We start from the raw sequence: 25988 nt of genomic DNA, 5'->3' as shown, positions 1-25988 counted from the left end.
GGGTGCTGAAGAGATCTGTGTTTACATGGGTTAAACAGTGGGTTTAAGAGTTCCTAGTTAGAGAAATGGTGTTGATGCATGAAGTTAATATTTACAGGGTTGGTAAATAGGTGAATGAAGCTCAATATTCTTAAGACTTTCCCTCTGTTCTTTTTTGCTGGGCAGAAATTGTTTCTGAAGGAAAAAAAACCTGTTGTACATTTAAAGATTCTTATGAAAACTAGCCTTCCAAAAGACAACTCTAAAATGTTATGTAATTAACCACTTTTGGAAACAAGGACAGACAGATTTTTGAATGTATAATTTACACTTATGTCACAGGATCCATAATTCAGGAGATAAGGAATGGGTTGGTTTGTTCTTGATTGATTGTAATTGCAACCAGATTTCAAAAAAACAAAAAAAGGTTAAAGAGAAATTCTAATGGTAATTTTAATATGGAAAAAATAAATGGTACTAGTATGAAAATTGTGCCTTTTAACAAGGTAAATTGACTGAATCTTAATATTACAATTTTAGTGGTTGCATCAATCAGCTTTTGACCTTCTCTTTTATTTCATGCTGATCAACCCTTTCTGAGGCTATTATATTTTCATCTCCCCTGAACAACTTCAAAGAGTAGTTATCTGAGGATGTAGGAAGATGAGTGCGCCAGAGCCGTCAGATCTCATGAACACCAACTAGATGGAAAAAGGGAATTTCATGATTGGCTGTGGATCTTGTTGCAAGAAGTCAAATGTGTGTAATTAGAGGACATGGGATTAGCTGGCACAATGGGCTTGAGCCTCTTGTCTTACACCAGTCTTGTGTTAGGAAGTTTTTAAAACCAGTGTAATCTAGATGGGAAATGGGGCTATTTAGTTACAGAAGGAAAGTTTGATCTGTCCCTTATAGCTGGAAAGTAATTTAATGGCAGATTTGATTGTGGTCATACTGAATAGGTATAAGGGGCTTATAGCAAAAGTGTCGTACAGGACAAGAATGAACATTTGTACTTGGACTGCTGACTATATTAAGAGCAGGCTAACAAAGGGCTCTGCCCATTAAAGGGGCTAATAAAACTTTGTATGGCATAATGAGAGTTCTGGGGGAAGTATCAGGGAATGACTTGCTCAGTAATGGTTGCCTTTTGTGAGGGACAGATTTTTCTTTCATTTTTATTCTTGTTTTTCTTCTTCGGAGTAGAGAGGTGGACGGTGAACACAAAAGAGGCAGAGTCTGTTCATTGGCTTCTTGGTATGAATCAGACAGAATTGGCATATCTGAGAGGAGAACTGATGACATTTCTGCAGGAGACAAAGTTGTTTTCATTGACTTGGGGGGAAAGGAGTCATTCCAGAGTTTTCTTCTTTCAGGAACCTTCCTGCAGCTTTTCCTTCAAAATAACCTCCCTAACAGTGAATAAACTTGTCCCAGTGCTTGCAAGGAAATGTTTTATTTTGTGTTATATATATGGATAACATGGGAACTATGGAGTGAGGACACACTTTAGTATTCATCTCTTGATATGAAGAAAGGAGTTACATGATAGATTTAGAGGAGGCCATGAAAATAGCCTTACGAGACAAAGAAGTATTGCAGTCTGGGACTGGAAATTCATACATAGAAGAAAAGATCTCTGAAATGAAAAATTTCCCATTAGATCTGAATGTGAATAAGAGAAAGAGCTGTTGATCATCTCTAGGTGTAAATCTTGTCCTCAAATAGGGCTGTAGCATTTAGAGCAGCTTGCTTACTTTTTCTTAATGATGGTTAGCAGCTGTTTGCAATGCTGAATTTCAGCCCTTGGAGACACACATAGCAACCAGTAGCACTCAGAAATACATGATAAATTATTGTGGTGTGGCTACCCATGTGATGACCATGCATGAAGAAGGATTCATAATCATATGTTTCACTTCCAGGGAAAACAGCCCTAATAGCCAGCTGGGAAAATACAGTAAGTGATCCTGATCACCCTCCCCAGTGTTTATTCAGGTTTATTCAGACTGCTGTATGGCAGGCAACCAGTTAAAAGTAAAACTATAAATAATTGTGTTAATCAGTGTATAATATATCTTTGTATTTGTTTATTGCCTTGGGTACTTGATTAGGCAGCTCTAACATGCAATTAATCAGTAACCTTCAGTGTTAACTTCTCAGAGCTCTTTAATTAATCAGTTGTGTTGCAGAGGCTCTGCTGGCTTGGAAAGCCAGGAACTGTGCCATGTGAACACTTTTGTTAATGTCAAGTGAAGGTTGAGATATGCTTTATTTTTTTTTTTTTTTTTTTTTTAGCTTAATTGAACTAATCAGCTTTTTGGGGTCTAGGTACAAGTTCTATAGGCAATTGTAAGCACTGGGCAAGAAACACGGAAACCATGTCATGTAAATGCTGTGAAGTTTTTGTGCCTTAAACATTATCATAAGTCTTTCCAAGTGCACTGATAATGACATGTTTATGTACTAATACAGCTATGTGTAGCTAGTGTGTACAGCTAGTGGTTGTGTGTTTCATTCAGAAAGACAATGGGAGGACTGATTTTTTGCCTTTTCTAAACACCTGCCCATCAAGTAAGCATGGAGGGGTTTTGTCTTGGCACTGCAGATAATAACATAAACACAGGTACTGATGCCTTTTGGATATTGGATTGTATCATAGACTCAAAATGGTTTGGGTTGGAAGGGACCTTAAAGATGATCTCATTCCAACCCCTTGCTGTGGGCAGGGGGACCTTCCAAGAGACATACTGCTCAAAGAATCATCCCTTGAATGCTTCTAGGGATGGAAGGAGATTTTGAAGTTCTTCTACAGGTGTTCAGGAGAGCGTGAAGAGGCAGGTTCTAGTTCTGGGATTTTTCAAAGAAGCTGTTTGTCAAAGTTAAGCCTTGGCTCACTTACAACTTATTCACACCCTTAAAATAACAAAAATGTAACAAAGCCTGATTTTAACAGTGGCAAGTCTTGGTTATTTGTAACAGTTATGTGAACTTGAAAGGAAAATTGTACATTTTGGTCTTAATACTTTGAATTTAGTTACATTTATGAAGACTGTATGAATGTTATACCAGTGAAAGAGCTGTTTATACAAGTTTGTGTTTTTGTGGGAGCGCCAAAAGAAAGAGCAGGATGAGGACTCTAAGAAAAGCCTGTCTTGCTAACAGCAGACACAGTTAGAGTAGTCTGAGACACTACTTCTCCCAGGACACCATTCCTGGTAGTAACATTGAAGAACGTGATTTATGTCCAGACCAGAAGGCTGAGACCTCAACGTAGATGAATACTCAGAACACAGTGTCTTCTGTTGGCAACAGGATGATGACAACAAGGTTGCAGAGTATCATCTATGTGATTTTTTTTTCTTCCTGTGATCTCATGAAGGAAAAACAAACATATTTCAAATAAACAAGGAGAAATAGCCAGCAAACAGCAACCTGTCCCAAGATTTATGAAGGCTGAAGTAAGCAACACTTGGAAGCAAAGGACAGTGCCATAACAAGTGTTACCTCAATCATTTATGTAGGAATGATAATACAGGATGTTTCATTGGAATCAATGTCGCACACAAGGTATGTTGGCCAGACCACTTGGACACAATGTGGGATTGCAAGAGCGTGGGTCAATGAAATCTTTGAGAAAATAGATTTGAAGGTTGAATTAACTTGGAGATATGCTAAATAAATATCACATCCCCTTTCCATAGACCTCTCTTACAAAAATTTTCTGATTATATTTGTCAAGGGCAGGCTCTCCCAGAAAGTACAGCTCAGGACTTGCTACTGTTCATCTTGACCATATTGGTTAGAATATTGTGGTTAACATGTATTGCCAAGTCTACATGCTCATCTGCAGGCAGAAGAAAGTCTCTGTATTGTATTGCCTATCTCATACCTCCCTTCTGCCTTCTCAAACTCCTGAATCCTTGAGGTCATATCCACAATAACCCTGACCCACGTCCAAGGAGAATCAGCCAGATGAATTAATTTATCCGAAGGGGAAGAAATTAAATTAAGTATGGGCTTCCTTATAGTCCTTATCTCTGTTAAATGAGAAAATTGTAAGTACTGAAGAACCTTGAGGCTGGTGGCTGTGTATCAACTCCAAGATATTTTCAGGCCAAATAATTAGGGCTCAACTGATGGATGGACACGTACACAGCTCACCATGTTTACATAAGCTCTGTTTCAATAGGACACCAGGCTCCATATATGACAGTGTTTATTGTAGATGAGCAAAACCTATTGTGGCTTTCATCCAGCAGGATGATAGATGGGGGTTCTTCTCAGAGGGAGAATGAGAAATAACTGCCAGTACTGACAAAAATGCCAGACTGTGAACTGAAACAGTGAATAGGTGGTATTGCAAAATCAATGCAACTCCCCTACAGGATAATATACAGGGGTCATCTGTCTTCGTCCTAGCAGACAGTCATCTACATCAGATACAGCTGAATATGTTAAATGGAAGCCTCATCCAAAAAAAAGTATCATGGAGGACACTGCTAAAAAAGACTGATGCTACTTCTACTGCCTGACAGCTAGGTTGGGCTGCTTGGTCTCTGTCACATAAAAAACTGCTGTCTAGACATGGGGGTGGGGGGAAGCCTTTTGCTAATAGTAGAAGTAGTTATAGAGTGCTTTAACTGTGAAAGAAATAGTCTCCTTTAGCCTTTCTTGTTCAAAAGTGCTGTTTATTAAAAAGAAGAATTGGGCAATTTTTATATTTGTTCTTTGAAGTTTAGCATGACCTACAAAACTACCATATATCCAAATTCAGGCAGAGGATTCCTTCTGCCAATATTTGTGTCCTCAAGTGTATATTTTTCTCATACTGGCTGAAATGCTGCAAAATAGACATTTTTATTCATTGCACGCATCTGGTTGCTTTAGATAAACTAAGTAAAAAGAGCTAAAATACTGATGGGAGTATTTTTCAGCTCAAGCTTTATTTTCCTGTGCTTTGCCATAAGCTTCAATAGAGAACTATTTCTTAGCCTGGAAGTTCATATTATATTATCTTTCTAATAGTTGGAATAATCTCCAGACATTGAAAGGCTTATTACTGCCATAAGTCTGGGTACAGTGACCACTGGTATCAAATGCAACTCTACATCTGAATTCTTACTGTCCCAAGTTTATGACTGAGCAAAGTAGGCAAACCAAATCATTTGAGTACTAAGAGACTTCAAAGTCTAGAGGCACTTTAAATCCATTTTTTCACAAAATCCACCATTTATACCAGACTTAATACCTTAAAATTGATATTGAAATGGACTTGGAATTACTTTTTTTGTTAACACTTACACTAATGGGCCAGCTAGGGGTAATATTTTCCTGATCTGTAGCTCATGAACAAATAGAAAATGGTGGTGTAATCAATGACTGAATCAACCATGAAATGATGGAGCTCAAGATTGTGAGAGAATTTCAAGTTACCTGGCAAGTTCTTCATGCTGATATTTTCCTTCCTTTTCTTGAGCATTCTGTCTCTTAGTCAACAAAAAAAGTAGATAGATAAGAACTGAGCTTCATTTTGAGTGGGCAGGATGGGGAGGTGGGAGCAGCAGCAGGCTGCGAAGAAGGGATTCAGAATTGTTGCCATGGCACACAGTGATTGTGTTAGGAAAGCCAAAGCTCACCTGGAGCTGAAAGTGGAAAGGGATGCTGAGGACCACAAGGCAATCTTCTGCCACTGGATGGGCAGTAAAAGAATAAGCAAGGAAAATGCTGGCCTGCTGCTGGACAGGACAGATTGAGTGACAGTGCACACAGGTAAGAACTCCTCAGGCAGCCCAAGTCTTCAGAACCTTTTTTCCTTGAGTTTTCACTGGGATCGCCCCGAGGTCTCAACAGATGAGCTGCCCCCAAGCTGGCAGCGTGCCCTTGAAGCAGACAGCAGATGCTGTCTGGGGCTGCACCAACAGAGAAGAGCACCAGGTCAAGTGAAGCATCTACTCCCTTGACCTGGTAGTCCTGGACCACATCAGGAATACTGCTCCTGATTTTGGGCCTGTAGACAAAAGACAGATGTGGGTAAACTGGAGCAGTTGTGATGAGGAGCCTGCCACAGAGGAGGGGCTTTTATGATTCTATGATCTGCCCACATAAAGCCTTGAGGAGTCTCATGCAATCTTATGGCTGACTCTGGTTTTAGCAGAGGAGCTGGGCTAGAGACCTCTTGAGATCCTGTTCAACTTGAATTACTCTGTGATGATTCTGTGAAATAGGTCACTCTCTGGATTATTGTCTTTCCTTTGCTTCCCTTCTTCAGTCATAGTCTTGATATTGGATATGCCTGAAGATTGCTTGAAATGTATCGTAAGAGAAAAAAAAGATCTTTTGATACCCTGGTTGGGGGGCTTGTCCAACAATGAATTGTGTTTGAAAACTAGGTATTGGTAGTGAAATGTGATATGCTTGGAGTTGCTCTGAACTGTGACGTTCTCTCCCTAATGGTAGCTTGTTAGCAATAGTCAATCCTAGCACAATTCATTGGTTTCCTTACTTATTTGGGAAATGTAGTGTTCCCCTCTGACTTTTCTCTCCTCCCATACTTCACTACAAAGGTCTTTGTCACAGCATACATTTCTTGTTGACACAAAATAGCAGGAATCTAATAGCATGTACTTGCTAGGCTGTGTATCATAAGTATTGGATACCAGACACGCTGGTGCCAAACTAACTTACAAAACAATTTATCAGATAACGTCAGGGGGTTTCCTGCCTTTGCTTGACCACTTTGAAGTGATGTAATAGGCTCTGCTGACTTCTTGTCATCAGGGAATACACAATACCATGTCTGGCTTTTGTAACCAAACCTCCCAGGGTCTCTGCAGACATGTAATGTGACTCTTGAATTCTCAAGTACAGACAAGTCCACTTTCATAAAAAGGCAGTTTAGTATGAATGACACATGCAGAGCACTAAGACTTCCCATTCAGCATTCCCCCACCCCATTTGCTAAGAATCATTTCTCAATTGTGCATTTTTCAGAGGAGTGACTTAGGCCAGGTCGCTTCAATCGTTTAAAGCAGACAAAGTGAGTACTCATGCATGCAGTGTATACTTTGGTAAGACGGTTGTGTTTTGTTAGGAGAATGTTCCAAATTGTTCATCTTTGCTCAGTGTGGCCTCTATTTTATATGTGAATGTGTAGTTGGGATGTTGCTCCTAGACAGCAATGAGTTCTTTGAATCTCAATCCAACAACATTTTATGAAAACATCAATATAAGGAAAATCATGAAGGTCTTTTGATAAATTTAGTCTGCAGGGATCTTTAAAAACCTTTACTTTCACTGAAAAATAGATCGTCTAAGTATTTTTATTGAAACAAGCAATTATGTTGGCAGGTGTTGTGTGCTTTGGCCTTCTAAGGAGAAAAAGTGTGCTGAAGTGCCTGTTTCCTTGCTGGAATTTTTTGCCCTGTGGGTTCATGACCAGAGACTTCTGTTATTGCACTATATCTTGGGACAACAATTATTTAGAGGGCATAGTTTAAAAGTCTGTCTGCTAGAAAGCTTTACAAATTTTATTTACAAATCTGTAGTTTTTCCTTTGTTCAATTTCCACTCCTGAAACCTTTGTTATTTTACATTCTTCCTGAGAAGCTGATGACAATTACAATTAGAAATAGAATCAGTAAAGACAATAGTACTCAGCCTTCTCTAAATATGCCATTATTTTTTACCTTATTGTTCAGGGGTATTTGAGGAAATTCTGTGCTTCAGTTGCTTAATCTCATTCTTATCTGAGTTCAACATCAAAATAAGGTACCAAGTGTCTTGCTTCATTGCTAAACATCTGCTCAAGCTGGATCATGATGATTTTGTACAACTGGAGCAAGATTTCCTGAGAACTCTGCAGTGTAAATTGGAAAACTAATTTGGCACCATAAATGGATTTATTGCCACATGGGCATGTATTGTCCAGAGTCTTCCACCAGCCTTGCTTTCAGAGATCTGTAGTTTATCATGAATATGTAAGCTGTGTTCTCAAGTTCCTGGCCTTTGATCTAGGCAGTATGAGACTAGTTAACTTAGGTTAACTAAGTATTCTGGGATGTCATTTTTCATTCTGAAATGAAGTTTCACACACTCTGAGCTGGCTAATTAGGCCCTTTTAGAAAGCAATGACTGACTTACTCTATTTGAAACAGAGTGTGAAGTTAAAGAACCTGATAACTGCTGAAACTAATGCAGAGTGGTCAGGTCCCATTCACCTTAAAAATGTCAGTCTGTGAAGTAACTTCCTTAGCACTTAGCTTTTGCTGATTACTTAGAGTCACCATTTGCATTCCTCTTCCAGCTGCTTTGGAAATGGGAAGAGCTGGGGATGCCTGGGTTGCCAAGAGCTGCTATCTCCTCTTGGTGCAGAGCTTGGCACTCACAAGGTCCTTCAGCTGCACCTCCCTTCCTGCTTGCTCATCCCACTGATGTGGGATGTGACCTGAGATATCTGTCAGGCTGGAGACCCTGCACATAACCACCTTGAAATGAGGGCTGATATGACTTCCAAGTTCCACGTTTGGTTGCCAAATTCATTACTCTGCTGGTTATGAACTCCAGGCTCTCTAAGCTCAAATCTACACTAAATAGTTGATTTTTCTTTTTATTTTGTTCAGCTTTTGTGCTTGAAAACCAGAAATGGTAATACTGCTTTTCTAGGTAGCCTATGTATACATAGCAAAAATGCCTGTAAACTGGTTAATTTAAAAAAAAATCATTGTTATTTCAAAATAAAATCATATTAAGTATATATCAAATACATGAGGGTCCTTACTTTTGCAAATTTTTATATTGACTTCAGCTTTTTTACAGTACACTGGTACATGTTTTGCAATTAATTTCAAATGGCAAAAGGTTGAAAAGGCAATTTTTTCCCCTTTGTCAGCTACTTCATTTTCTCCAGTATTGTTGAAACCAGCATAGCACATGTGTTACGTTGTCTGCTGGATTTATAAAGCAGGATGTAATTAATTAAGATGAATCTCTCCAGAGCCAGTTTCTAGATCAGGTGAAACCTCTGGCCCTGTCCTCTGCTTTGAATGTGTATATGTGCCTTTGGTGGGTGGAACAGAGACATCCACAGAAAGCTTAGTGGCTTTCATTTTGTTCAGTGTGTCTGGTTTGTTGCTTGGGGAGGGCAGAGTGCAGGAGGAAGAGGGCAGGTGGCCAGATGAGCTGTTTGGCTTTTTCTTGCCTCTCTCACTCTAATCTTAGAAACTTTATGATGAAGAAATATGGCCTGGGATCCTCTGAAGAGAAGATGTAGCAGGTAAATCAGTATGCTATTAAGGGCTGGAAAACGATACAGGAAACACAGGACTCCCTCTGAAGTGCTTGATGCTTCTGTGACCTATTGCTTTTCCTTTATCTCCTCCCCAGCAGAGCTGGGAGGGTGAATACTTCCTACCAGAATCAGGCAGGATTAGTTATGCTTTTGAAGTTCACCAGCAGGAGACCTTCAGGGCTTTCTGACAGCTGCTCTTGGAGCACTGATCATTCAGGTTGTCCTGCATGAGAAAAGTAATCCCTGTTGGTGAGCCAGTAAGTATGCACTCTTAATTTGTTTTTTTGGGATCTCTGAAGGAGCAACCAGTACACTTAAAAGTGCCTCCAAATAATTTTTTAAGTTGCTCCATAAAGTTAGAAGACTTTTAGTCCAGAGTTCTTATGACATGAGAAGACAGCTGTGTTCCAAATCTCTGTACTGTCTCTTCCCTCCTCTGATTTCCTTTAGCATTTCCCATGGTACTGGAATTGAAGGGCAGGGAGTGGCAGAGGTAGCCCCTGGTGTGTTGGCTCTCATTCTATGTTCAAAAGCATGTTTATCTTGAGTTTGAAATAAAATGTTTAATTTTGATGACCATGAAGAATTGACTTAAAACAGTTATCTATACAACAAAAAATAAAAGCCTATTCAAACCCACTGTATCCCAGTCTGTCAGCCTTTGTGATTATCTTCTGTTCTGTACTCAGGAGAATTGCCTAAAAGCATAGAAGAAAAAGCCAGCTCTCCTTTGTGCATCTAACCCTTCTGGGAGACACTGCTCTTATTGCTGCACCTCATCTCCTGAATTTAAAGTCTGAATATGGCAATGGAAGCAATCCAGGGTAAAGTCACACCGCTAAACCTTTACAGTCTGTTGTCATGTACCTTACAAAGACAGCTTTCATCCTGACTGCAGAAGGGATGTAAAACATGGCTTGTAACAAGGATTTGTTTGCTCTTGGCTTGCACACAATTCTCACAAAATGACTGCAAAGATTTAGGGAAGAATGAAATAAAACTCTGGAGGTAGTACGTGTCCAGAGAACTTTAATACACTATGTTGATATAATCTGCACCAACTCTGCTCTTTTCCAACCTTGATTCTTGCATGGTAATACAGAATATACTATAAAGAATCCTACTCAATTGTTATTTCTTTTGCTGTGGGAAGAAAATGCAGACATAGGTCAGGATGTGTTAAATCCATTTTCATGTCAGTATTATTCTTTATCATTAGAAACACATGGTACCACATAAGTTATCCGTGGTTGTAGAGGATAATCATAATTTCTGTCTGTTAGTTTTGTGATCTCACAAAGAAGAAGAATGGCAGCATTTATCCTTCCCTGTGAAGGGCCACATAGTGGTTAATAAAGTCTGTATTTACCCGTAACAGTGACAGCAGTCAGTCAGTCTGTGCAGATAGATGTGAAAATGAAATCCCTGTACATGTCCTCCAGATCAGTAGATACCAGCTAATTTCCCTGTTCAGTGGAGCAGATAGGTATCCATCCAAATATCTAATACTGATATCCTGAGGAGGCAGAATGGCTGGATAGTCAAAATTGCAGGTCCTTTCCCCCATCATCTCTCCCCCAAGTGCAAAGTAATACTGATTCACTGGCAAAACAAATGTGCTCAGGTGTGGTAGCACAGTCTGCAGCAAAGGCCATATTAAAATCAACAGTGGCGTGTTTAAACTTTGAAACTAGAAGTTTCTTGGCTGTGTCTCAAAGCAAATTCCCTCAGCTCTTCATTACTGTGGGAGATAAGCTCATCCTAAGTGATTCTGACCAGAGACTTCCTTGAAGAAATGCCAGGAAACTTTAAAAATTATGGGTATCAGAAAGTGAGTTTAGATCATCAAGAGAAGATCATGATGAAATCATAAAGAGCCAACAGCTCTGTGAAAAATAAGGAATAGCAGCTTAAAATGCTTAAGGGAGAGCATAGGGAGGATTGCTGTGCTGCTTGGGATGGTAGCTAGAAATAAATGGATAAATATTTATCTATGTTGTGGCTAGTTTCAACAAAATATTCCTAGATAAATTTTGTCTGAAAACAAGTGAGAAAAATTTTGGATTCTTCCCTTGAAATAGAAACTCTGTGTCCATCCTGTGAATTTATTGTATCTTTCGACCTCTCTTTTTTCCTTGTGTTGGAGAGTACAAAGTAGAAGAAAGGATTAACAAAAAAAAAGACCTATCTCTCTCACAGGAACAGACTTGAAAAATCAGCTCATAATTTCAATTGTTGCAGTCTTAAAACTATAAGCAGCTTTTTTTCTCATATACATTTATTTACTTATTTTACAGGTCAAAAAAGTTTGCTAAGGGATCAGTTTGCCAGTTGCTAACAAGAAAACTTAAAATCCTAGTTATTATTAATTGAAGCTATTAAATTAATTTGAAGAAGTACCATAAACCATTGCATGCTTTTTTAATCTTGGTGATTTATGGTAATGGTGATATCATTTAAAAATTCTGTAGGTTTTTAATTGAGGTATCTAGGGAATCTTGATATGTAGTTTGCTCAATATCAACGTCTCTATGAAATAAATTTTCATACATTGGTGTCATGGTTACATCCTCTAAACATTTTGAATGTTTTATTACTAGAGACTAGATTAAATGCCTGTGCAGTGTTCTCTCTGTATGCAGTGTCTGGGAAATATCTTCCAGTCTTTGGGGAAAGAAATCCATCACTTATGGTATCTGTGAAAAGTAATGCTCTCAGCACTGATCTATTACATGATTTTGCAAATATTGTTTTTTTCTCTGGTTCTCTAACTTTAAAAATATTGGTAATGCTTAGAGCGAGTTAATGTCAGCATTTTTACTAGAAAACCTTTACTTTTTGTCTGCAAAAATTGTAAAATACTGAAACTGCTTATTCAGCATTTCATCTTGCAAACTGGTGACTGCAAAATCGTGAGTATTTGTACCAGTGTGATAGAAATGAGGATGCTTTTTTTTTGCAACCATATGAAAAAAAATCTTGATTGATATCTGAACAGTTCTTGAGGCTCTATTTTGCTATATAGTTATTTTGTGTGTTGGGACTTCCTGAGGTATCCAGAGTCACTTAAGTGACTTAAGTCCCACCTAAGGGGGGAGATCTGCCCATGTAGACCTGCAGCAGTGGCCAGCATGGATTTTACTGGGTACCCCTGCTCTCTGGGGAGGACTGCTGGTAGCTTTGGGTTTGAAAATGTTCCTCTCCAAGGCAGAGCTGGAACAGTTGCAGGCTTATGCACAGAATATCTGACTGTCAGCTTCTGTTAATAACTTCCTTAAAAATACTGTTGGCTGTTTGGAATTTTTTTTCCCAAATATTTTGAGTACAGTAATCACAGGAGTTTATCTGACCACTTGGGCAGGTGTACATCTGAGTCAGCTGTCTAAACAGCATCTGCTCATGGTCAGAAGGGCATGTTTCACTGTGAGCAAGACTCTTCTTTGTTAGTTCCCTAGAAATGCCATTTTCCCTCATCTGAGCATAAAAGTGATGCTGAAGAGGCATAAAACCCCACACTGAATGCAATTACAGTTAGGTGAAATCAATTTTACCTGAGTTTACTGATTTATTAATTTTTCTTAGAGTCAGAGAATGACTGTAGATGGTTCTGTTGGGGGTAACAAAAATACAGTGAGATAAATATCCTGAGTTTATGACTTTAGGACTCTGTTTTTGTAACAAATGCTTGGTAGGCTTTACATCAGCATACAAAAAAATTAGTCCAATTTTTGAAAAGCAAACTTAGCCCTGATAATACTTACCTTTAAAAGGAGAGTGGGAGTTACTGAGGAGCTGAAATGGAAATTTTACAGCATGAATAGATAAGCCAGGAATGTTAGTGGTAGTGTATTCAGCTGCATTTTTTTTGGTAGGTTTTTTGTATGCTTCAGGTACTGGTAGAAGCAAATTTTTACTCGGCTCAAGGACTGTTCATGAATCAAAATAAATTTGTATGCTAAAATACAAAGAGGATTTTGACATTACTAAGACTATGGGCAATACATTCAGAAAGCCCTACTTACTAAACCACAGTTTGAAGAGATATACAAAAGATACTGGTCTTGATAATTTTCTAAGAAAACAAAGAATTTTTTAATGGCTTATAGTACCAAAAGTCTCGTTACAGATTAGGAAGCTTAAGATCCACAAAGTATTTTGTGATTTAATAGAGTCAGAAGAAATTAGGATTCTTAATTTTTTTCAATGTTCTTTGATTTTTTTTTTTAATGTCACATAAAACAATTTTGATGGGCCATGTTAATTTTGCCAGTGTTTCAATTCAGTTAAAAATTAATCAGTTTAAGTTTTTTTCTATCTAACCTCTTGTTATTCAGTTGTTTCTGCTTCCTCACCTTATGTACTGTTTTTTTTTTTTCCTCAATGCTATGCTTCTTTCAGTGATACTTTATGAGAGGAACTTTGACTAACAAGAACAGCAAATTTCAGAACTGTCTAGAGTGACATTACTTAAATAGTAAATCAGCAATTTTTTTCTTCATAATTCTTTTGGTGATGTGTTTCCCTTGATTTGTTGCAATTTATGTTGCAAGAAATGTTACTTCTTAACATTTCCCCATACACATGAAGGGTCTGCATATGTTCTAGAGAATGATTTCTTTGATGATCAGCTGTTAAGTTCTTGAGTTCATATTTTGGCTGCAGAGTCTGTTACTTTTGCTTCCCAGCATCAGATGCAGGATAGTTAATCACAGCCTCAAGAGATGAAGTGTCCTCTCAGCAGCTGCTGATGTCTTTTGGAGACTGGTGGTTCAGGCATATCTTACAATACTGGTGTAATTCTTCCTAACGAGTAGGTGGTGATCCTGGTTTTCCACAAAAAATCTTCGCTAAAATCCACAGAGGTGGCTATTGAAAGGGCAAATAGCACCTATTTTAGCAATCAGGTGCAGAGTTCAGGGCAGGCAGGAAGCCTTCTTTCACAACTTGAAGTCACATTTCTTTCTCTTCTTTTTTTTCTTAAAATACTCCTTTTAATAAAACTCACATTCAGAGGATCTTTCTTTCCTGTGGTCTTAATCTGATATTGAGTTTCTTAATGGAACCACCCTTTGAGCCTTCCAGTTTTGATTGATTGTAATTCTTCTTTGTCCAAATGCCTCTCTTGTAGTTATCTGCACAGAGACTTAGAGTTTCAGATCTTTCGCTATTCTTCAGGAGACAAATTTTCCTCCTTCTTCCACCTGTTCTTTTTTCAGTGTCCCAGGATTCAGCTGAAAATTTAATTTGCCCTTCAGTTAATCAAGGCTCTGTTCTGCTTTCTTTCTTGTCAATATCCAGCACATCTTCGCTGATTAGGACATTCTTAAAACAGATTAACCTTAGCTGTAGATCAAGGACCTAAAATGTTTGCTGTGGTCCTCAAGGGAGAGCCTTACAAGTTTAAAAGAACAACCTGTCCACTTCTGTTAATGGCAAGATGCTTCTTGAACAAACTTTGAGATTGACAAAGCTTTAATTAAATCGCTTAAATTCTCAGGTGTGGATCTGATCCAGCACTCAGTGAAGCTGATTGATATCAGCAAGGTTTAGACAGGCCCAAGTCCAACACAAACAAGGTATTCTAGTACTGTCACACAATAATTACAAAACCGCTCACCAGCTTCTTTCTGTCCCTAGCTGGAAAGCAATATTGTGGCTTGGGTTTTACACCAGATGGCAACTGGAGTAGAAGGTCTCTAGGATGCTTTGATAAAGTCTCTGGAACTGCATTTTTATTGTTTGTTATCTCCATGTTATTACAAAACTCTAAAGGGTATTGGGTGATTTGGATGTTAGAGTTAGAGGATATTGGGTGATTTACGAGCCACTTTAAATCTTGCATTTGCTTTCTGTCTTGAAATTGTATTAGAAGTGATCATTCCTTGAAGGGAAAACTTAATATACAAAAATCAGTCAAAATGAAAGGTGTCCATTAAAGTCAACACCTATTTGGTATTTGCATGTTCTTCTTACCCTTGTTACATGATTTGAAGAGGATTAGATAAAAACGTAGTATTTCACTGTAAATAGTTAAGAATTGGCTTCACAGGATATAACATGCATAACCAGATCTGGATTCTCCATTAAACAGAAGGTTGCACTGGATGATTTCCAAACCCCCTTCAACCCAGACTTTGTTATGAGCCTGTGATTCTGCAGGGTGTTCAGGGGCATGGTGGATACACACCTACCCAGAGCTGGCCATTCCTAAAGATGTATCTTTTGGCTGACTTTCTGCTTGTGCTGGTCTGTATTCCCACCTCCTCTAAAACCCCCACATAAGACAAAGCTATAAGTGATGAATACCAGAAAAACTGTGAGTTCTGCTCCTGTACTTGGCAAGAGCAACTGTTTTAGAGCACAGTGCTGTTTGCATTTTAGGCCTGCAGGTAATGAGGGGAAAACCAGAAGAGAACTGGGAGCATTAATGGAGGTCCTGGACACATTACAGGGTATCCCACTAAGCAGAGTGAATAAATAATTTATTACTTTCTTCCTTTAAAAGGACCAGAAAACAGTTTTTCAATGTGATATGGATGATTTGACATGTGTTTAACAACAAAAAAACCCAAAGCATATTTACACAATGCCTTTATAGCTCTCAGTATTTAGAGTGCCATGAGATTATGTGGGAAGAACTGGTGTTAGTGAAAAAGCACCAGGGTTGGGTCTGTGATGAGTCCCCTGTGCAATTTTTCCCCCCATAATGTCCTGTCACGTGTTTCTTCCAGATGGAGACAAGTCCAAGTCAGGTTAGTTTCTAGCTGGGGAAGTGTGGGCTGAGTTACATCCTGAACTTTTATTTTATGTACACAAAGAGGGAACACTTGGTGCTCTACACTTCTCTGCAACTTGGCAGCAAAGAGAAGAGGGAGGGGAGTGTGGAGATTGCAGCTATCAACAACATGTCTTGTTGATTCTGTTATACTGGGGATTTTCCTGATGTCACCTTAAACTTTAGATACCTTATTACGAATCCTTGTTCCTTTGATTCAAAAAATTACATTTCTAAAGGTATAGAAGGATTTTGGTTGCTTTTCTCTTAGGATATATTCGGAGATATCTTCAAATAATAAGAAAAAAATTGTTTCTTTGACAGCTTACAGCTCTGAATTTGCTGAGTTGGGGTAGATTTGGGATATTAGGTTTGATTTGTCGGGGTTTTTTTAATCTACAAATATATAATTGTAGTACTGATATGATGAATAGAGCGTTTTATAGATTTGTATGAGATTGCAGAATTTCACTTACCCATAATAACAGAATTTTGGGGGGATCTCATGCTGTGTAGAGACATAATAATCATAAGAAGCAGTGCAATTGGTTGTGCTTAGCCTTGGGATGCCAAGTTGGATATTTTCTCAGGGTGTAACTAAGGGGCAATTCAGGAAATCAGATTTCTCCATTATGTCACCTTGATCACCCAAAAAGCAATCCTGATTCTCTAAATCCATGTTAATATCTGTGCTGTCTTGCTCATAAAAAAATATATCTCTGATTAACTTTCTTGAGAAGGTCCCTGATTTATAAATGTTCTATAATAATTTTTAACAAGTAGAATATCTGTTGCTTATCAAGGCTTATTGTTCTGTAGTTTCTGCTACTTTTATTTCTTCCTCCCTATTAAAAATAAGAAGGTTACTGTCCAGGAGCAGCTTTATCAGCTGTACACTTTTCAGATTAAAAACATGAGGTTATGTGGTAAGTGGTGAGTGTTCAGGCCTCTGGAGCAAACAATGCATCTCTTGCTTATGGCTGATCATCCTGCACCAACAGATGCAGACTCTGCTTCCTTCCTCATGCTTCATTTTCCATCAGCCCTTGGTAGCAGCATCCATGGGGACTTGCTAACAGGAGAACTTACAGAGAAATGTCATTTTTGTAAGCCAGACCTGGAAAAGCATGAAAAAGCTATTTCTCTTAGTGTCTGTTGTGTGGACTCCTCCAGAGCTGGCCTTTATTGTGCTCACAGAGCTTGTGGCTGCGAGCCCAGGACTTAACAGGTTTTAAGATCTCTTGAATCTGTGAAATGTGCAGTCCCTAGGATGCCAGCTGTCCTTGTCCTCAGCCCCTCTCATCTCCTGCCTTTTCACCATTTAAAACAGACCAACCAAGGTACCACAGCAATGGCATATTTACAATTGAATTCCTGGGTTAATCTTACTGGAGAAGTTGATTTCAGTCTCTGGCCCTTAGTTAGAGACAGGTCTGCCCCCTTCTGCAATTTCAGGCTGGGATTTGAGAAAATCATCTCAAAGACAGAGGTTTCCAGCTTTCTGTGTGCAGCTGAGGCTGCTGGTGAGCAGCAGGTGTGACCTGTTCTGCAGTGGCATTCCCAGCTCCACGGTCCAGCTTCTCGCCTCCAAAGCACATCAGTGTCTGCTCACCGGATCCTATTCCTGTGACTTCTTTGAGGGCAGGGAAGTGGGGAGGAAAAGTGGAAGATAATAATAAATGTTTTGCCTTTCATTTTGTGCTTCTGCCTTGCTTGTTTTGCAAGGGTGTGTGGCACTCTGCCTCCGGAGGTGTGCAGCACCTGGTACAGTGCAGGCTGAATCTTCAGGTTGCTTCATACCATGGTAATAGAAGCCCTAGCAATGCCAACACTTGAAATGCAGATAGAAACTGTGGTATCTGGACACTATGGAAGATTGCAAATCTGTAATACCAGATAAAAATATGCTAACATCTCTAAAATCAAGTAGATTAGATGTGTGTTTTAATACTTTCTGCACTGACTGCTTTTTGCTGTCAAATAATTTTTGAACAGAAAATAGAAAGTGAAAAGGAGTAATTCTGGTATTTGCACACAGTGATTTTGAGTATAGTGGAATAGCAAGTTCTTAGAAGGACTGATCCCTGTGCTGTGCTGGAAAAGTCTTGCTTTCTCTTCTCAATTTTCTGACAGGCAGCAGAGCCAAATTAAATTGTGTTTAGAACATGAGGTTAATGCCCAAGAGACCTGGAGTTGCATTTCTAGTACAATGTATTATGGGTTTAATTTTCTAAGTAGCCGTGCCTCCAAGTGACACTTAAAAGCAGCAGTTTAAAGCTGCTTCTTCCCACTTTACGTTTCATGAAAAACAAGCTGAAAGCAAAATATGTTTTGTTTTTCCAAAACAGAAAATGGTGGTTTTGTTTTCACAGTTGGGTGCCAAATGATAATATTTATTTTTATTCACGCAATTAAACCTGGAGGTTAGAATCTCAGAAGCACTTTATAAATTCATATTTCAACTTACAATACATATAGAATGTCTTTAAGAATAATTTGAAAAATTATTACTGTGTTTGTTCAGTTTACTTATTCCCCAGATATATAAGGCTGGTGTGTCATAAAACCCCACAAAAGGCTCACAAAGGTGTCACTATTAGACTAATTTCAGATTTTCCTGTGGAAATAGGTGTATTTTTTTATATGAACTGTGCATTGAGAGGGGTTATTTTGCAAAGCCTGTAGAAGCTGGATTAAATAGCAGTTTTTGTGGTTACTTGAGAGCCAGCTACTCCTGTAGTACCCATCCCTAGAGGGGAAATGCAAGTCAGCCAAGGGAGCACATGTGCTGTAATCCAGTAACAAAGTGTTAGGTAAAACTCAATGTGCCTCGGTGGGCTTCCTGAGCTGTTCTGCCTCAAACCTGATTGTTTAGGCCTGTTTGGGCAAAAGTCAGCAAAATCACTTAGCTCTCTTTGAGTTTGTTGTGAAACAAGGAATTCATTAGCCTGAAAGGAACTCAACAGAGAGTTCTGTGAGTTGCTTGGGTAAGACTGAAGGCAAGTGAAACCTTTGGGCAAAATTGTGGTGTTTTTGTCAAGGTTTCTTTTGTTCCCAAAGGATGTGGGCATTAACAGGTTGTTTACTGTGTAAGTTTGAAACTCAGCCTGTTCTAGAGATCATTTTGATCTACAAGGATGTTACAGGACAAGTTCAGCCTGCTTCATGATCTGCAGGTAAAGCCAACATGCATTAACAAACTATCTACGTGCCCTTTGTACATCAGAGGAAAGTGCCAGGTAAGAGAATAGCTGTCCAGCTTCCATCTGCCTACTTGGGCACCTGGGCTAGATATGAACGTGCTTAAATCAAGAAAGGAAACAGCCACAGGAAGGCAGTTGTTGCTTTGAATTGCCTCCCTATTTAGGCTTTATGGTGCCTTGGGTACTGCAACTCTAATGATATAGAAAATACAGTAATTGTTTTGCATCAATGAAATACAAGTACTTGCCTTTAAATCAGAATAGCTTGTCATCATTTGTTATGTACCCTCAGCATTTAACCTAGCAGAGTTTGAAACTACATATTTAATGAAAACCTGAACTGCGTATCAGTAGTCAGGTGTTGGATCATTTAACTATACTCACAAAATCTTTTTTTTTTTTTCCCACAATGTAATATTATCACAAAATACTATAGAGCTGGTTAAAGGTTTGAAAGCAATTTGCCTGATGCACAAAGTTTAATTTTTTAGTGGCAGAACAAGAATACATGTGTCCTTGTTCTTTATTCAGAGCTTTAGCCAAAAGACCTTCCTTTCTCTAATACTCACAGGTTGGTTGTGGCTTTCTGTTGATACTTTGCTTGTTACTCTAGACACAGAACATATAATTTTCCTAGCAGTAAATTATTCAAATTAAGCTATTTGGTTTACATAAAGTCTTGCACCCTGCTTTACATGAAAGCTGACTGGTGTGTTTAAGAGAATAAATTTAGATGCAGCATGAAAGATAATGCTGTGCTGGTTGACTAGCTTGAGCAGGGAGGGAAGCAAGGACATGGAGATTTGAAATAATCAGCTTTCAGTGTTTTTTTCTGGTGGCCAGAACAAAATTTTCCACTGTGATTTAAAAATATACATGATGACATTAAAAATGTAGAGCTACATCTTATTTGTAGTATTATTGCTGTAGAATGAACCTGGAATAACTTTTAAATTTCAGTGATCTATGCAGCAGCAGCTGAAATCAGAACCCAAGCCACAGCTATTGTGTTTTATCTTCTCTTCATGCACTTAAAGGGAACTTGAAGGCTGAAATCTCCAGAAGCTGTAATGAGTTCACTAACTTGGCTTGGTCGTTCTTTTTTATTTGTTTGATGTTTCAGTTAAATATGAGTGTGAGATTGGAAAGAAGATTTTGTGAAATCTGTCCATACTGATAGTCTGAATGAACACAGACATAAGCAGGTGTGTAGGTACATACATACCCTACATGTAACCCACTTTCTCTTTCCAGAAACCTGAAGTGTAAAATCTCTATCTAATTTCTTTTTTAGTTGAGTGCATATTACAGTTTCTTAATATTTTGATAAGTCCCATCTTAATCTGCTGACTTGAATATTTCAAATTATTTTATTTGTCCTTCATTGGTACTTATTGTCCTTCATACAGGAATATGGAGGTGAAAGAATAACGTAGAGGTCGAATCCTAATAGATGACAGATTTAACATCTCTGTAGGCTTCTGCTTTGCTATATGTAGGGTTCTGCAGAACTGTGTAAAATTCTTAGTAAATTAGAATTTCCACTTGCCAGACTGGTTGCATTAGAAGAGCTGAACTGGATCCCTTTTCTTGCTTTAGACTTGCGGCAGGGGGAGGAAAAGTCACGACCTGGTCACAAATGTGGTTTTTCAACAGTAGCAAAAGCAGGTTACAGAATATACCTAGGTTTCCAGGTTAGGTTTCCAGCCCATTAGTACTGAAATGTGCCAAAATTTCAAGTTTGAAACTTTGGGGGTTTTTTTGTTGTTTGGCAGGGCTTTTGTTTGTTTGTATTTTTTAACAGGAAAGTGATCATCTAAAATTTTGTCACCATGGAAGGAAGTCTCTGTTTGATGTATTTAAATTATTCAAAAACAAGAAATATATCATATATATCTGTGAAATGTTGAACTTATTATTTACAATGTACCTTTAAAACCAGGTGTGTTACCTCCAGCTCGTGTCAGGTATAAACTTTAAAATTATCCCTCAAAAAATTGATAGCTAGAATATCAATTTCTCAAAAAGACTGTACATGCACTTATTTTTTACCTCCAAGTGTAAATCTTATAATTAGAAATATTTTTATTTAGCTATCAAAATGTTAATGTTTGGCCTGAAATACCCACTGTAATGCTAATAATCTCTAATTGAACTTTCTTTTGGCTTTGTTTTTCTCTTTTGTTACTAGGAATAATCAGTGTTTTAACAAAATTTCACATTTTTACAACTTATTTCATCTTTTTTTTTTTAAACCAGAAAAACAGGTTGTTAATGGAAATAATTTTATACACTCATTGAAAAGCAACTGCTATCACAGAAGCAGTAAATGTAAACTCTGTTTAAGATGGCATGTCCTGTGTAAACAATGAAAATAAGAAATGCTGCATTCTGTGTTCAGTGGAAGACAAACCACAAGTTAAGGTGATGGACTGTAATTCTAAGGAAATAATTGTTTTGAAGACTGGGGTTTTTTCTTAATGTAAAATACTAATGCATAGAGTGTAGACATTTTAAAAAACCCAACAATTTACCTAGGCTCAAAAAGCCATCGGACTGAAGACGCCTGCTTAAATGTGTTCTTCACAAAAATGACAATGTGAAGTTAGGTAGAAAAGAAAACTGCCTCAGTGTTATCTTGAATGTATGGCTCCTTTGAATAGAACAGAGCCAAAAGGCTTCTTGTTAAAATATTATTCACTTCTCTCCAGTGGCTGTTTCCACAAGACAAGAATAGGATTGTTTCTTTGATAGATGAATAGAAGAAATACAGAAGAGGTAAGAAAGCAGGTGTGTCAGCACATAGCCAGTGTCCTTCTGAAAACAGCTAAGTCCAAGGTTTAACCTATCATTAGGTTTTATGCTTTGATTAATCTCCACAGTGAAATGTGGTGAAAAGTACAGAGTAAGGAGTTTTTTAGTAATTATTCCTAAGCATGTGTTTCTGTTATGATAAGTGACTAAGCATAGCAATTCTGGCTGTGATGGAAAACAGGTAAAAGTCTGTCCTTGATTTGCATCTGACTGCAGCAGCTGGCATAGGTGTACCCAGCTAGGTGTGCCAAAACCAGCTGGGATAGCTATTATTTTGCTAAATAGATGCTCTCTGTCTTTGGGGGGGGGTCTGTTGATTACCAAAAAGTTTGATTTTTTTTTTCTCTTTACTATTTAAATTTCACAAGCTTAGTGATTTTTGAAACATATGCACATTAATTAAAAGATGTATTCATTGTCTGTAAGACAGTGCAGCTTTCCTCTGGTTAGGGGGGCTTATACCGGCTGAGGTCTATAAGCAGTGTAGGTGTATATTCTGACACCTTTTTTTTTTTTTTGAGTGATAAATTTATGTTTAAGATGAGATAGATGATAAAATACCTCATGAGGCATCTTCAGTGCCCTGAAATAGCATTTGAACCAGTTTCAAAGTCCAGCTCTAATAGTGTGATTTATGGAAGCTCTCTAAGCATAGAAAGTATGGGGTTTTGTTTTACAGAATTTTGAGGGTGTTGGGTATTACTTTCACTTAAAATCTGTAAATTTAAAAGGTGCAGATGTGAAGACTTGAAAGGAGAAAGTTAAGTGCTGACATTGAGAGAGCTTTTCTGCCCCCTCTCTCCCTCCCCTCTGCTGGAAAGGGGGGCCAAGGTTTAGCAATCCACACCAAATTGCATAAAATTGGTTTTTAACGCTGGAGGGTGAGGTGACATTAACAAATACACCTTTCAAAAGCACGTTTGGTCCATGGTGTAAACTGCACTAGGTAATCCTACTGGGATGGAGGGGAGAGAAGACAGCATGCAATAGATGCTTAGAGACTAATACGCTGGCTCTGTTGCTAGTTAATGCAGCTGATTTTATTTCCTGGTGCTACCCCTTTCACTCTTAACTGACATCATGTCCTTGCTTTTGCTGAGTGTTTCTTTTGGCACAGTTAGGTGCTGTTATGTGAAGGGTGTAACTATTTAAGGTGGTGGAACCTGCTCTGTTGCACATACTTGTAGTGGTCAGCTCTCCAAGACTGTGGTACCCAGCAAATCCACCTGCAGCTGTGTTCTGCTTTTAGCTTCTTGGAGCTGCAGGTAGGTAACTTCAATTACCAAGAGTGCACAGGTTATGTAGCTTGGGCCTTGAAATATTACCTCCAAAGCAAATGAACAAAACTAAGTAGCTGAAGCTCCTAATTATAAAGCAGAGGAAATTCCGCATTGCTGTTTAAGCTGTACTTTAGTTTATCTGACATGTATGCCAAATGCCAGCAGTCTGAAGTTTTTCTTAAATCTCCATCATTTGCCCACGGTAGCTTGGTTTTGTCTATTTTTCTTCTGAATGTTCCCTCTGGATTGACTGTTCTTATCACTTGTGTGCTCTCAAGTGGTGCTTAAAAAGTCCTTTTCTTTGCTGTGTCAAAGAAAACTAAAAGCAGAATCACTGCATCTGCCTCGGCTAGCAGATTGACACTTTGTGCTGCAGGTCCCCATAGTTTGTAAGGAAAAGTACCTTAACACTTCAAAATCAAATGTAAATCTTTTCTTACTCAAGAACATTGTCAGTAAGTGGGAAAATTATCCTCAGAGATTTCTGAGGTAGAATATGAGCAAATCAAACATACTTAATCTTTTTTGGAAGGGATTGTAAGTTTTGTTTAGGTCTGCTTTGGCTCAGAATGGTTCGAGGTGGGCTCCATCCCCATCTTTCTTTCAGAGCTTTGCGGAGCTAAGGAGAGAAGGGAAAGGTGCTTAAGACATTGACAGGGAAATAGGCAGCTCTGAGTCTTGCTGGGGGCAGGATTAATGAAAAAAGCATCACCATTTTTTCATTGCTCATTTTTAGCAGAGCCCCAGCACCCTGGTGGAGGTTTAAATAGTAGCTCATAAAGATTAGGAGTTGATATTTTTCATCTGTAGCTTTTCCCTAACAGAAACAGTCAGAATTGTATCGACAATTAAAATGAGATACTGCTCAGCTACAAGCTCTCTGTGCTTTTGTCTTGTATTTATTAGCTGATGTAACTCTATGTTTGGTTTGCTGGGTTATATATGGAGAGGTATGTCTTGGTGTGCACTGGTACCAAATGAGTGTTTTCTTACGACTTTCCTCTCTGTCAAGCCTCTAAAGGGAAAAAAAGGAAGCAATATTGAATGAAACACCAATGCTGGACACTGGTAACATTTAGGTGTACTAGTAATAATGTGTCTCTCAGTCCACTCTCCTGAAACATCCCTTTAGTTCATTTTAATGTCTCTCTTCATACTTATTAATACACTTTGCTGTTCTCTATTCTGCTGCCACATTGTATTACATGTACCTACACATGAAATCTGTTCTGCTCTTCTGTCACCTCCAGCTCTTTTCCAGCACAAGGTTGTCCCTACATGTCCTCTTCCTTTTTTGCTGATACTACCTTCAGAATTTTTTCCCTCATAAATTATGAAGCTTTTTTTTTCTTTTCCTAGCGTAGCATTTAATTGGGATTTCTATCTCATATTCAAAGTACTCTGAGCAGTTCATCGTTGTGATCTCAGCACCATTTTCCTCATATTTTTTGTATTAACACAGTTGCAAAGGTATCTTGACAGCTTTTAAATTTTTTAAGAGAATGTTGCACAATGTCAGGTTTTATACTTTTAATAGGTGTGCCTAAATTACAGAACGTGTTATCTTCTATTGGGCTCTAATGTTCTTTCACAGAAATGGATTAAAATCTGTGGTGTCTCGAATTGGAGTTGCTTTACCCAGACTGTTTTAGAAGATACCTAAGCAAAAATGTTTTCATTTATCAAGACCTAGATTTATTACAATCTCTAAAATAATTTACAGTGTGTTTCATGAGCCTTAAAATGTGAATGAATTTTAAAAGCTATGCTTTTTAACTGTTAAAAAAATAGCCAGTTCAAGCTTTGAAGTCACAAGTCATTAATGTTGAGTGAGAATAAAGATTTTAAGCCATTTTAACATGAAGTGTGTTCTTTTCACAATTCCCCACATTATCTTAACAAAATGAATGAGCTTTCATTAGGAAAAAAGTAAAAAGTACAAGATTAAAGTTGATGAGCTAAATCAAGGTGTCCTGCTTGGTTGATTTAAATCCGTGATTAAAATCAGTGATTTGATTTAAATCAATCTACTGTTCTTTCAGCCAGTCTGAAATGAACTGTTCTTCATTTCCTGCCTAATTAGAATTGCTTCTGTAAGCTTAGTTATGACTGTGCTTTGATACAGAAAATCTGCTGCATCCTCTGAATTGCCTGAATTTTGGTTTTGGGGGATGAAGACTTTTTTTTCCTCTTGTTTTCCTGCTTTTCAAATAATGGTTTTAATGAAGCGAGGCTACTCCTAGAACAGTATACCTCTATCCCTTAATGGCTGGAGATAGAAAACCAGGTCTACAACTACAGCACACCTTGTTAAGGATCATTTCAGCTGATTACTTGTTCAGATAGCAGGGAAGGGGTTGATGTTTTCTTGTGTCCTCCTGCCATCTCTCCATTATTCTGGGACTTGTGTTCCCAGGTGCCTGCTTCTGCTGAGCCTTATCTGTTCAGCCTGGTGCAGGTCACCCTCAGCCACAGAAATTACTGAATATAAAGGTGTGGAGATGTAACTAAAGAAATGAGGGGCAGTAGGCCTAATGATGGCTGTTTGTCCCTTGACTTCATGCCCATCAGTGCGTCCCCAAGCAAAGCTGGTGGAAGGTCCTGTGGAAACTTGTCTTCTCTGTGCAAACTTCTGCACAGGATGGATG

General features: G+C 38.3%; 1 protein-coding gene across 5 annotated transcripts in view; it reads left to right on the top strand.

The window, feature by feature from the left end:
* The window catches only part of ALCAM (activated leukocyte cell adhesion molecule), a 115335-nt gene that overhangs the window by 36612 nt on the left and 52735 nt on the right, over window positions 1-25988 (top strand). For 3 of the 5 annotated variants that reach the window (XM_071433506.1, XM_071433503.1, XM_071433504.1), the window contains exon 1: window positions 1849-1939. The exons of 1 other annotated variant lie outside the window; for it this stretch is intronic. In XM_071433506.1, the coding sequence (XP_071289607.1) occupies window positions 1858-1939 (82 nt within the window). In that variant the 5' untranslated portion in view covers window positions 1849-1857. Of the gene's footprint in view, window positions 1-1848; window positions 1940-10061; window positions 10093-25988 lie in introns of those variants that run through there. One more of the 5 variants, XM_071433507.1, reaches the window with a different exon arrangement.

This window comes from Agelaius tricolor, unplaced genomic scaffold, assembly GCF_023055355.1.
Source record: "Agelaius tricolor isolate 1412-34295 unplaced genomic scaffold, bAgeTri1.0.p SCAF_9, whole genome shotgun sequence".
NCBI classification, from domain to species: domain Eukaryota; kingdom Metazoa; phylum Chordata; class Aves; order Passeriformes; family Icteridae; genus Agelaius; species Agelaius tricolor.
Note: the sequence above shows the minus strand (reverse complement) of the source record. Positions and strands in the feature narration are given on the sequence as shown.